At 36.9% G+C, this 11848-nt stretch overlaps 1 protein-coding gene across 1 annotated transcript; it reads left to right on the top strand.

The window, feature by feature from the left end:
- Positions 1-9518: 9518 nt before the first annotated feature.
- Positions 9519-11848, top strand: LOC108017857 (ornithine decarboxylase 2). The gene is made up of 6 exons (XM_017085011.4): positions 9519-9808; positions 10080-10237; positions 10295-10592; positions 10651-10899; positions 11493-11561; positions 11618-11848. The coding sequence occupies exons 1-6, from the start codon at positions 9539-9541 to the stop codon at positions 11759-11761; spliced, it is 1188 nt and encodes a 395-aa protein (XP_016940500.4). The 5' UTR covers positions 9519-9538; the 3' UTR covers positions 11762-11848.

Here is an 11848-nt window from a genome sequence, read left to right as displayed (position 1 = left end):
CCTTCGCTGCGATCCAAACCTTTATAAACTCCGTGATCGCCTAAACGCACGTGAACAGGTATCAAGGGGGCTTTAAAAATGCGATACGAACGAAAACAAACCGAGCGATGAAAGCGAAACTGCTCTTCGCGCTGTTTATTTTTGGGAATATTGACGGCCTGCATTTGCGATCGGCTCTTTAATACATACGTCACAAGCCGGGCTTTAAAGTGCCGGTTCTTGTTTCTCACACCGTTTCTCATCGATCGCGTTCATTGACACTGCGATGATATGGGGGCGTTCCCCGGAATTAAGATCGGCAATGAGAGCCCTTTCAACCCATTCCCTTTATAATACAGTGAAACTTTAATGGAATAAACCTTTGAGACTTGTAGTTTGTTCATAAAATTACTATTATTTATGCAAATTATTCCCTTTACTTAACAAGTTTTTATAAGTTCACCATTTATTTTTTCTTTAAACTTTGCAAAGCACCTTGAAGATTTCACATAGGGATTGTCTACTGTAGCTAGATTGAGCAGTAATAAACAGGAAGTGCCGCTTAAATAGCAATTACATAAGGAATCGTATACCTATTTACCAACAGGGTCAACATAAATTACAGGAAGATGTGTAACGTGAATGCGTGTTCAACACTTAAAATGCTACTGAGGTGGTGGAAACAAAACCTAGCTTTTCAGTGAGACTTTTATACTTGGCTAGATGTAGTACGTGAACTTCTCCTGAAGAGACCCATTCGGCCTTATCAAGGACGGCAGTCCACATAGTGACGAAGCGCACCAGGAGGGTGTGAAATGAAAATCTACTGTAATCGACCGATTGTTTCGAGTGATACATCAATAAGCACTCCTACTATATTACATCAATAAGAAACATCATAACCAAAAACTTCCCAAAAACAAGCCTTATTTGGATTCCTAGCCACATAGGAATAAAAGGCAACGAAACTGCTGACTCATTTGCCAAACTTAGCCTTCAATCCCCCCTTATATACACCCCTAACTACAATTTTACTGACATCGCTCGCCACCTAAAACAATGCTTAGACAATGAACTGATAGACACCTTGGAAACAGCATCTCCTTGGTACAAACTTGTAAAACCCCCAACATTCCCACACAAATACGAAATGAATAGAAGACAACAAATTATTATCAACAGAATACGACTTGGACACACCAAGTTCACCAACGCGCATTACATTGATAGAAACCTTTCCTCTATCTGCCCCCTGTGCAACATCAGCCCAATAAGCCTAACCCATATTATTACCTCATGCCCCGACCTTACTCTCCAAAGAACTGCATCATTCAACTCCCAAGACCCTATCCACATTATATCAAATCCCTACTTTAATCAATACCCAGAAAATCCTACTCTTTCTTAATAATTCGAACATATTATATAAGATATAATAAATTGTAAAATATAATAAAAATAATAATCATCACTACTAAATTACCATAAGCGAGCTTAAGGCCTTTTGCTGCTATAGCTCTAGAATAATCCCACTGTTACTTAAAGTTTTAACTATAAGTTAGCATTAGATGATAATAATAAAAACCACCGTTTAAAAATTATGGGCCAAATTTGTATTTATTTTTATTTTTTAAGCTTTTTTTTTGATTCCTCAAAAACGGCTCTACCGATTTTCAATTAAATTAAGGTGTATAACCTTTGAGATTCCTCAACTGTTGACATACGACACTTTGTTGTAAAAAGTCTCGTGTCAAAGTTAATTAACAAAAATGGCCGCACTTACCAGTCCTGAACATCTTTCACTGCCTGAGCATTGACCTTTTTGTGTGCGTATCCAAACTCTATTTGAAGGTCCTGAATATTCAAGATGATGTTAAACAGCTTAATATAAGAATCTTTAGTTCTACCACTTTTGTAAAAATTATCTAGTTTTCCGAGAAAACAGCTATAAATAGCTACATTTTGTACACCCGTAACTTGTAAACTACTAAAGCCAAAGGCTTGTGCTATATATCGTTAAAAGGAATTTCGAAATACTTTGTAAGCCTTTCGAAACGACTTTTGTTCCTTCTCTGAGTTAAAAACTTCTGACGAAAACTAAAATTTCACTCTCTTCAAACAATTCTTTTATAAATACAATTTCTTTATTTTTTTACATTCGGCACGCTGCTATTCAATATGGTTTTTAATGCACCTGGAAAATGTACCTAGGTTTGCACCCCTTACAAAAAAATCGTATGTTTGACTAAAATCTGAATCTCGTGTTTTTGACCAAAATCGGAATCCTGTTTTTTCGCCATAAAAATTCACTTTTCGGGTTGCCATAAAAAAAAACTATACGTCAGATTGAGGAATGTCATACCTTGTTGCTTAATTTCCAATCCATTGGCTTTCAAACCTGAACATTTTTAACATTTTGTAGATGTACATAGGATTGTTACAAAAAATGAGAAAATTTGTCAATAAAATCAATTTTTACCTAGGAATGCACCCAGACGTACCTAGGAATGCACCCAGATGTACCTAGGGTTGCACCCATATGTACCTAGGGTTGCACTCAGATGAACCTAGGGTTGCACCCATATGTACCTAGGGTTGCACCCAGATGTACCTAGGGTTGCAAACCCTAATAAATGCGAAAATTAGTCAAAAAATAAATTTTTACCTAGGAATGCACCAAGATCTACCTAGGAATGCACCAAAATCTACCTAGGGTTGCACCCCTTACAAAAAAAGCTAAAACTTGTCAAAAAATAAATTTTCCTTAAAGTAATTGGGATCGTTAGCAGAGGTGGCAAGCTGTTCAAAACAGTCGCTCTTTTAGCAGTATGATTTGATTTAACTAAACTACGACTGAAGAAGTGAAAAGAAAAATCGTATGTTTGAATAAAATCTATATCTCGTGTTTTTGACCAAAATCGGAATTCTGTTTTTTCGCCATAAAAATGCACTTTTTGGGTTGCTATAAAAAAAAAACTATACGTCAGATTGAGGAATGTCATACCTCGTTGCTTAATTTCCAATCCATTGGCATTCAAACCTGAAAATTTTTAACATTTTGTAGATGTACCTAGAGTTGTTACAAAAAATGAAAAAATTTGTCAAAAAATAAATTCTTACCTAGGAATGCACCCATATGTACCTAGGGTTGCACCCAGATGAACCTAGGGTTGCACCCAGATGTACCTAGGGTTGCACCCCTTACAAAAAAAGCTAACACTTGTCAAAAAATAAATTTTCCTTAAAATAATTGGGATCGTTCGCAGAGGTAGCAAGCTGTTCAAAACTGTCGGTCTTTTCGCGGTACGCCTTAATTTGACTAAACTACGACTGAAAGACTGGAAAGAAAAATCGTTAGCAGAGGTAGCAAGCTGTTCAAAACTGTCGGTCTTTTAGCGGTACATCTTAATTTGACCAAACTACGACTGAAAGACTGGAAAGAAAAAGCGTATTTTTTACTAAAATCTGAATCTCGTATTTTTGACCAAAATCGGAATCCCATTTTTTCGCCCTCAAAATTCACTTTTTTGGCTGCTATAAAAAAAACTATACGTCAGATTGAGGAATGTCATACCTCGTTGCTTAATTTCCAATCCATTGGCATTCAACCCTGAAAATTTTTAACTTTTCGTAGATGTACCTAGGGTTGTTACAAAAAATGAGAAAATTTGTCAAAAAATAAATTTTTACCTAGGAATGCCCCCAGACGTACCTAGGAATGCACCCAGATGTACCTAGGGTTGCACCCCTATGTACCTAGGGTTGCACCCAGATGAACCTAGGGTTGCACCCATATGTACCTAAGGTTGCACCCAGATGTACCTAGGGTTGCAAACCCTAATAAATGCGAAAATTAGTCAAAAAATAAATTTTTACCTAGGAATGCACCAAGATCTACCTAGGAATGCACCCAGATGTGCCTAGGGTTGCACCCCTTACAAAAAAAGCTAAAACTAAACTAAGCCGTTCAAAACTGTCGGTCTTTTCGCGGTACGCCTTAATTTGACTAAACTACGACTGAAAGAATGGAAAGAAAAATCGTTCCACTTTTTCGCCCTCAAAATTCACTTTTTTGGCTGCTATAAAAAAACTAAACGTCAGATTGAGGAATTTTATACCTTACAAAGAATGCGAAAATTTGTCAAAAAATAAATTAATCTTAAAGTAAAAAAAAAGAAAAATCGTATGTTTGACTAAAATCTGAATCTCGTGTTTTTGACCAAAATCGGAATCCTGTTTTCGCCATAAAAATTAACTTTTTGGGTTGCTATAAAAAAAAACTATACGTCAGATTGAGGAATGTCATACCTCGTTGCTTAATTTCCAATCCATTGGCATTCAAACCTGAAAATTTTTAACATTTTGTAGATGTACCTAGAGTTGTTGTAAAAAATGAAAAAATTTGTCAAAAAATAAATGTTTACCTAAAAATGCACCCACGTACCTAGGAATTCACCCAAATGTACCTAGGGTTGAACCCATATATACCTAGGGTTGCACCCAGATGAACCTAGGGTTGCACCCATATGTACCTAGGGCTGCACCCAGATGAACCTAGGGTTGCACCCATATGTACCTAAGGTTGCACCCAGATGTACCTAGGGTTGCAAACCCTAATAAATGCGAAAATTAGTCAAAAAATAAATTTTTACCTAGGAATGCACCAAGATCTACCTAGGAATGCACCCAGATGTGCCTAGGGTTGCACCCCTTACAAAAAAAGCTAAAACTAAACTAAGCCGTTCAAAACTGTCGGTCTTTTCGCGGTACGCCTTAATTTGACTAAACTACGACTGAAAGAATGGAAAGAAAAATCGTTCCACTTTTTCGCCCTCAAAATTCACTTTTTTGGCTGCTATAAAAAAACTAAACGTCAGATTGAGGAATTTTATACCTTACAAAGAATGCGAAAATTTGTCAAAAAATAAATTAATCTTAAAGTAAAAAAATAGAAAAATCGTATGTTTGACTAAAATCTGAATCTCGTGTTTTTGACCAAAATCGGAATCCTGTTTTCGCCATAAAAATTAACTTTTTGGGTTGCTATAAAAAAAAACTATACGTCAGATTGAGGAATGTCATACCTCGTTGCTTAATTTCCAATCCATTGGCATTCAAACCTGAAAATTTTTAACATTTTGTAGATGTACCTAGAGTTGTTGTAAAAAATGAAAAAATTTGTCAAAAAATAAATGTTTACCTAAAAATGCACCCAGACGTACCTAGGAATTCACCCAAATGTACCTGGGGTTGAACCCATATATACCTAGGGTTGCACCCAGATGAACCTAGGGTTGCACCCATATGTACCTAGGGCTGCAAACCCTAAAAATTTCAAAAAAAAGTCAAAAAAACGAATTTTTACCTAAGAATGTACCAAGATCTTAAACTTGTCAAAAGCAGATTTTCCTTAAAGTAATTGGGATCGTTTGCAGAGGTAGCAAGCCGTTCAAAACTGTCGGTCTTTTCGCGGTACGCCTTAATTTGACTAAACTACGACTGAAAGACTGGAAAGAAAAATCGTCCCATTTTTTCGCCTTCAAAATTCACTTTTTTGGCTGCTATAAAAACTAAACGTCAGATTGAGGAATTTCATACCTTACAAAGAATGCGAAAATTTGTCAAAAAATAAATTACAAAAAACGAAAAAAAATTTTCAAAAAATAAATTTTTACCTAGGAATGCACCCAGACGTACCTAGGAATGCACCCAAATGTACCAAGGGTTGCACCCATATGTACCTAGGGTTGCACCCAGATGTACCTAGGGTTTCAAACCCTAAAAAATGCAACAAATTCGTCAAAAAACAAATTTTTACCTAAGAATGTACCAATATCTACCTAGGAATGCACCCAGATGTACCTAGGGTTGCACCCAAATGAACGTAAGGTTGCACCCATACGTACCTAGGGTTGCACCCAGATGTACCTAGGGTTGCAAACCCTAATAAATGCGAAAATTAGTCAAAAAATAAATTTTTACCTAGGAATGCACCAAGATCTACCTAGGAATGCACCCAGATGTGCCTAGGGTTGCACCCCTTACAAAAAAAGCTAAAACTTGTCAAAAAATAAATTTTCCTTAAGGTAATTGGGATCGTTAGCAGAGGTGGCAAGCTGTTCAAAACAGTCGCTCTTTTAGCAGTACGTCTTAATTTGACCAAACTACGACTGAAAGACTGTAAAGAAAAAGCGTATTTTTTACTAAAATCTGAATCTCGTATTTTTGACCAAAATCGGAATCCCATTTTTTCGCCCTCAAAATTCACTTTTTTGGCTGCTATAAAAAAAACTATACGTCAGATTGAGGAATGTCATACCTCGTTGCTTAATTTCCAATCCATTGGCATTCAAACCTGAAAATTTTTAACTTTTCGTAGATGTACCTAGGGTTGTTACAAAAAATGAGAAAATTTGTCAAAAAATAAATTTTTACCTAGGAATGCCCCCAGACGTACCTAGGAATGCACCCAGATGTACCTAGGGTTGCACCCATATGTACCTAGGGTTGCACCCAGATGAACCTAGGGTTGCACCCATATGTACCTAGGGTTGCACCCAGATGTACCTAGGGTTGCAAGCCCTAATAAATGCGAAAATTAGTCAAAAAATAAATGTTTACCTAGGAATGCACCAAGATCTACCTAGGAATGTACCCAGACGTACCTAGGGTTGCACCCCTTACAAAAAAGCTAAAACTTGCCAAAAAACAGATTTTCCTTAAAGTAATTGGGATCGTTAGCAGAGGTAGCAAGCTGCTCAAAACTGTCGGTCTTTTAGCGGTACGTCTTAATTTGACTAAACTACGACTGAAAGACTGGAAAGAAAAATCGTATTTTTCACTAAATCTGAATCTCGTATTTTTGACCAAATCGGAATCCCATTTTTTCGCCCTCAAAATGCACTTTTTGGCTGCTAAACTAAACTTCAGATCGAGGAATATCATACCTCGTTGAGCTTAATTTCCAATTCATTGGCATTCAAACCTGAAAATATTTAACTTTTCGCATTTTTTGCAAAAAAAGACGATGCACCCCCTTAGTGCAACTCTCTAAACGCATTCTGGATTGCACCCAGATGTACTTAGGGGGTGCCAACTCTAATAATTCCCAACTGTTTATTCTGAAAGTAATTAGATAGTGTTAATGTCCGTGAGCGGCAAGTCGTAAATAAACTTAAAATATTAATATTATTTATATATATCTCGTTTATTTCGTTTCAGTTTCCATTAATTATTTCTCTTACTACCATAAAAAAAAACTCATTAAATTTCATAATTATTCGACCTTAAATCATGCCTGCAACTTTCTTACTTTGTTATTAAATCGTTCTTGCTTTTAGCCCAAATATGACTTGATTTAAGAATTATTCATCATTGATTGAAGACCGAAAGGTTCTTAAATCTAGTATTTTCGGTCTTGAAAATTCTTGCTCGAAAGTAGTATTTTGTTCTCGGGTTCTGTATTTTCCATGCTTGGCGAAAATACACTCTTTTTTAATGCACCTGGAACATGTACCTAGGAATGCACCCAGATGCAAATCTGTGGCGCCCACAATTTTCATGCTAGATAAAAGATGTTAATTGAAATATATTAGTCTCGTCAATACCTATCGATTGACCCAAAAAAAAGTTTGCCACGCCCACATTTACAATCTTCCATATTGAATTTTTTTAAAAACATTTTTAATATATGCAGATTGACTGAGAGAAATTTGATTATCTTTTCGATCAATTTTTATACCAATGAAATATCGTATTTTACATAAGTAAGTCATTTGAAACGTATTTAAAAGATACGTTTTAAATTTAGACATACTTTCGGAATTTCTGGTGGCAATTACTACATCGTCAAAAAATAATAAGTATAAAAGATGGTGCACTTTCGAAAATCCCCAATCCAGCATCTTGTATCTTGCTCAAGGACATAAATAGCTTTATTTAGTTAACATACTTTAATTCCATCGTACTGGGTTAAACCTTTTGGAATCTTCATATAAATTTCATCTTTTAAGGTTCCATTTAAAAATGCTGTTTTGACATCCATGTGATGGATCAGTAAATAATATTAATTCGAAAACGCTAAAAGAAATCTAAAACTAGAAATTCGTGCAACTGGTGCAAAAGTCCCATCATAATCCATCAAATATTCTTCGGTGAAGCCCATTGCTACCAGTCTTGCCTTATATTTTAGTAAATTGCCATTTTCGTCTTGTTTTAAACTAAAAATCCACTTGCAATCTACTATGTTTTTATCCGTAGGCCTTTGCACTAAGCACCATGTATTATTTACAAGATGGGAATTAAGTTCAATTAGGTTCTGTCATCGCGAAATTTAATTTCATCATTCGTATTTGGGATGTCACTTAAAAATATTTCGGTATTCATAAGACATTTTTCTAAAAATCTATATGATAATTTTGTTTATCTTCAATCCTCTCACTGCGAGTAACTTATTGATTTTAATTATATTATCACCAGATCGGTATTCTCGAGACAAGTGGAATTTTTATTTCAGTTTTCAACAGGCTTCGAATTCATTTATTCATTCATTTCCTGTAATGGAAAATCTGACTTTACATTTTCTTCTATTGGGGAATCATGACTTCTGTTAAAATCATAATGTTTTACTACAGAGTCATTTTCATTTAAAGTCACAGATTTTATGTTTATTTCGTCCACCACTACATCTCTAGACATCATACATTTTCTTGAATACAAAAAACACGTCTGATTTATAAGTTATTAAATGTGTCACACACTAATGTGTATATTGATCAATAAATACTACATAGTAGTTTTTATTATCAATAGTTGAAGGCGTAATAAATATTACATAGTAGTTTTTATTATCAATAGTTGAAGGCGTAATCGGACCACAGACGTACATCAGAATACTACGAACAATGAGCAGTCAATATTTTCTTTGTTTTTAGATTTTTCCAATTTTAGCCTAGATTGCTTTCCGTTAATACACGCCTCTCTTAATTAATTTCTATTTGGCTGTATGTTTTTTATAAGTTCAACATCTTCAAACAATCTATTTCGTTTAATTTCTAAGAATTTTCATACACTAATATGTCTTAGTCTTTCATTTAACATTTTGGATGTACATATGTATATTCTTGATCAGGATCACTAGCAGAGTCGATCCAGCCATATCCGTCTGTCCGTATGAACGCTGAGATCTCGGAAACTATATGAGCTAGGCTATTGAGATTTGGCATGCAGATTCCTGAGCTTCTTGCGCAGCGCAAGTTTGCTTCAGCAAGGTGCCACGCCCACTCGAACGCCCACACACCACCGTGGAATTTCCTAGGGGTGTGCGTAGGGATTTGATGCGATTTCGATTTAGATGTGAAAGGCGGTGTGAAGTGCCCCGTGTCCCGACTTAATGGCCACTCGGGCACTTGCTCTTGAAAATTAAAATGTTATTAGTTTTACATGCCCGTGCAGCCGCGCGAGGTCATTAAAATGATTTACGAAGTTAGATTTTGTTATTTGTACCCAGCTCAGGAACGACTAGGGCTCTGAACACCCATTCAGTTGCAAACAGTGCGAGATGGCGAACGGTACCCCAGAAATTGAATACTACGATCACGAGCTCAACATCCGCCGGGTGATCGAGCAATCAGATCTGCAGAGTATGGACCAGGCCCTCAACATCTGCGATCTGTCCAGTCTGGAACGGAAGCTTCGCCTCTGGCAGAAACTTATTCCAAGGATAAAACCCTACTATGCCGTCAAGTGCAATAACATTCCGGTGTTGGTCAAGTTTCTGGCAGATCTTGGAACGGGATTCGACTGCGCCTCCAAAAACGAACTGAAACTAGTGAGTGAAAGTGAAAAATGTCAACTGCAATCAGATTTTTTTCATTTAAAATAAGCTTCGAAAGAAGTATACAAATTTACTATTGCTTTAAAAAGCATCAAAGTGTCTTGATCAGGAGTGCCCCATATATCGTTCAAATCTTTCTCTCAATTTATGACTTCTTCGCGTTAATACATTATTTTTTCTTATAAGGCAGCAATGTTCTTTTCCAAATTTTTGCACCCAAGTCGCCCCACCGTAATACATATATGTACATATACAACATTTTTAGGTCTTAGGACTTGGCGTGTCTCCTGAACGTATTATCTTTGCTCATCCTTCTCGTCCTGCCAGCCATTTAGAGTACGCCAAGGAACATGAGGTTGTCAATGGCACGGTGGATAATGAGTTCGCGATTTACCAGCTGACCAAGCACTTCCCCAACTCCAAGTAAGTTCTACCCATCTCAATATTTTCGTGGTACAATGATAGAGTTCCGTATTTAAGTATCATCGTAAGATTCAAGAGCGAGTCCACGAAGGCGTTGTATTTATTGGGCGAAAAATATGGCTGTGACTCGGAGGCAGATGCTCCAGATCTAATGCTTCTTTCCAAGGCCCTGGGTCTCAAGGTGACTGGCACCAGTTTCCATGTGGGTTCCGCATGTAGCGAGGTGGAGGCTTACGATCGAGCCGTCGAGAAGGCCGAAAACATTTTTCGGTTTGGCGAGCTTATAGGTCATAAGATGGATTTACTAGATGTTGGCGGAGGATTTCCGGGCAAAAACGATGAATTGTTCGAGGAGGTATGTGCAACAACGCATCCGTCTTAGAGCTATTTGTATAGAGAGACACTCATTACAGTTAGCTGCCGCTGTTAACACCTCGGTGCAGAACCGTTTCCCCGATGAGCGTGTTCAAGTAATTGGAGAACCAGGACGTTTCTTTGTGGAGGCTGCCTACACATTGATCTGCAAGATCCACGCTAAGCGAGAGGTCCGCAATAAAAACGGAAAGCTGGAGAAAAATATGTACTTCCTAAATGATGGCATGTATGGACACTTTGCAGCAATGTTTTACCGCCCTGAGGAGCTAACTCCTGTTCTTTACCTGGTATGAAAATAATGAATATCTTTGCAAACCCATATAATTATTATATATCGTAAAATTTGTTCAATTTCATATTCATTTTTAAATTCCATATTTAATAGCAGAAATATTTGTTTCCGATCCTTTAAAGTATATATGTATATTCTTGATCAGAATCAGTAGCAGTAGTGGCTAAATCCGCAAAGTCTGTCTGTCCGCGTGAACGCTGTGATATAGGAAACTATAAGATCTAGAAATTTTGGATTTATATTTCTTAGCTGCTCATTCAGCGAAAGTTTGTTAGCCGAATGTGCCACAATCGCAAAGTTCTGTCTACCTTACAGTTTTTTAAGGATTTGGAAAACTTGTAATAAGATATCGTTTTGATTATTATTTTATTATTATAATTGTGAGCATATCCATGTCCTTTAATGATCAGCGGAGCAGCAGCAAAGGTATCTGCCCAGCCTGCGGGCCAAGTGCGCTGCTTCTGCTGGCCATCACTGCTTTATATGCTCGGAAATGCTTCATTCTACTTCCATCACACTTACTCTCTAACGAACTCAACACACCCTTTTACTCTTCGAATAACGGATAAAAAAAATTAATTTTTACAGGATGACGTCGAGTCTCGTCCAAAGTTCAAGTCGGTGATTTGGGGACCCAGCTGTGATTCCCAGGACAAGGTAATCTAATTAACCAAAGCATTCAATATCAACAGAATGTTTTTTTTAACCTTAAGATATTGGACGATTGTCTCTTGCCCAACTTAAACTGTGGCGATCTTTTGGGCTTTCGCAACATGGGAGCCTACACAGTGCCCATTGCTAGTCCCTTCAATGGATTCGATGTGCCAGTGACTAGGTTCTTTGCAAAGAGACCTTAGTTATCTTCTCACGCATATAAGTGGCATTGCTTATTATACCCGTTACTTGTAGAGTAAAAGGGTATACTAGATTCGTCGGAAAGTAAC

This window comes from Drosophila suzukii, chromosome 2R, assembly GCF_043229965.1.
Source record: "Drosophila suzukii chromosome 2R, CBGP_Dsuzu_IsoJpt1.0, whole genome shotgun sequence".
NCBI classification, from domain to species: Eukaryota; Metazoa; Arthropoda; class Insecta; order Diptera; family Drosophilidae; genus Drosophila; species Drosophila suzukii.
The sequence above is the reverse complement of the archived record's forward strand: the minus strand, read 5'-3'. Positions and strand labels throughout refer to the sequence as shown.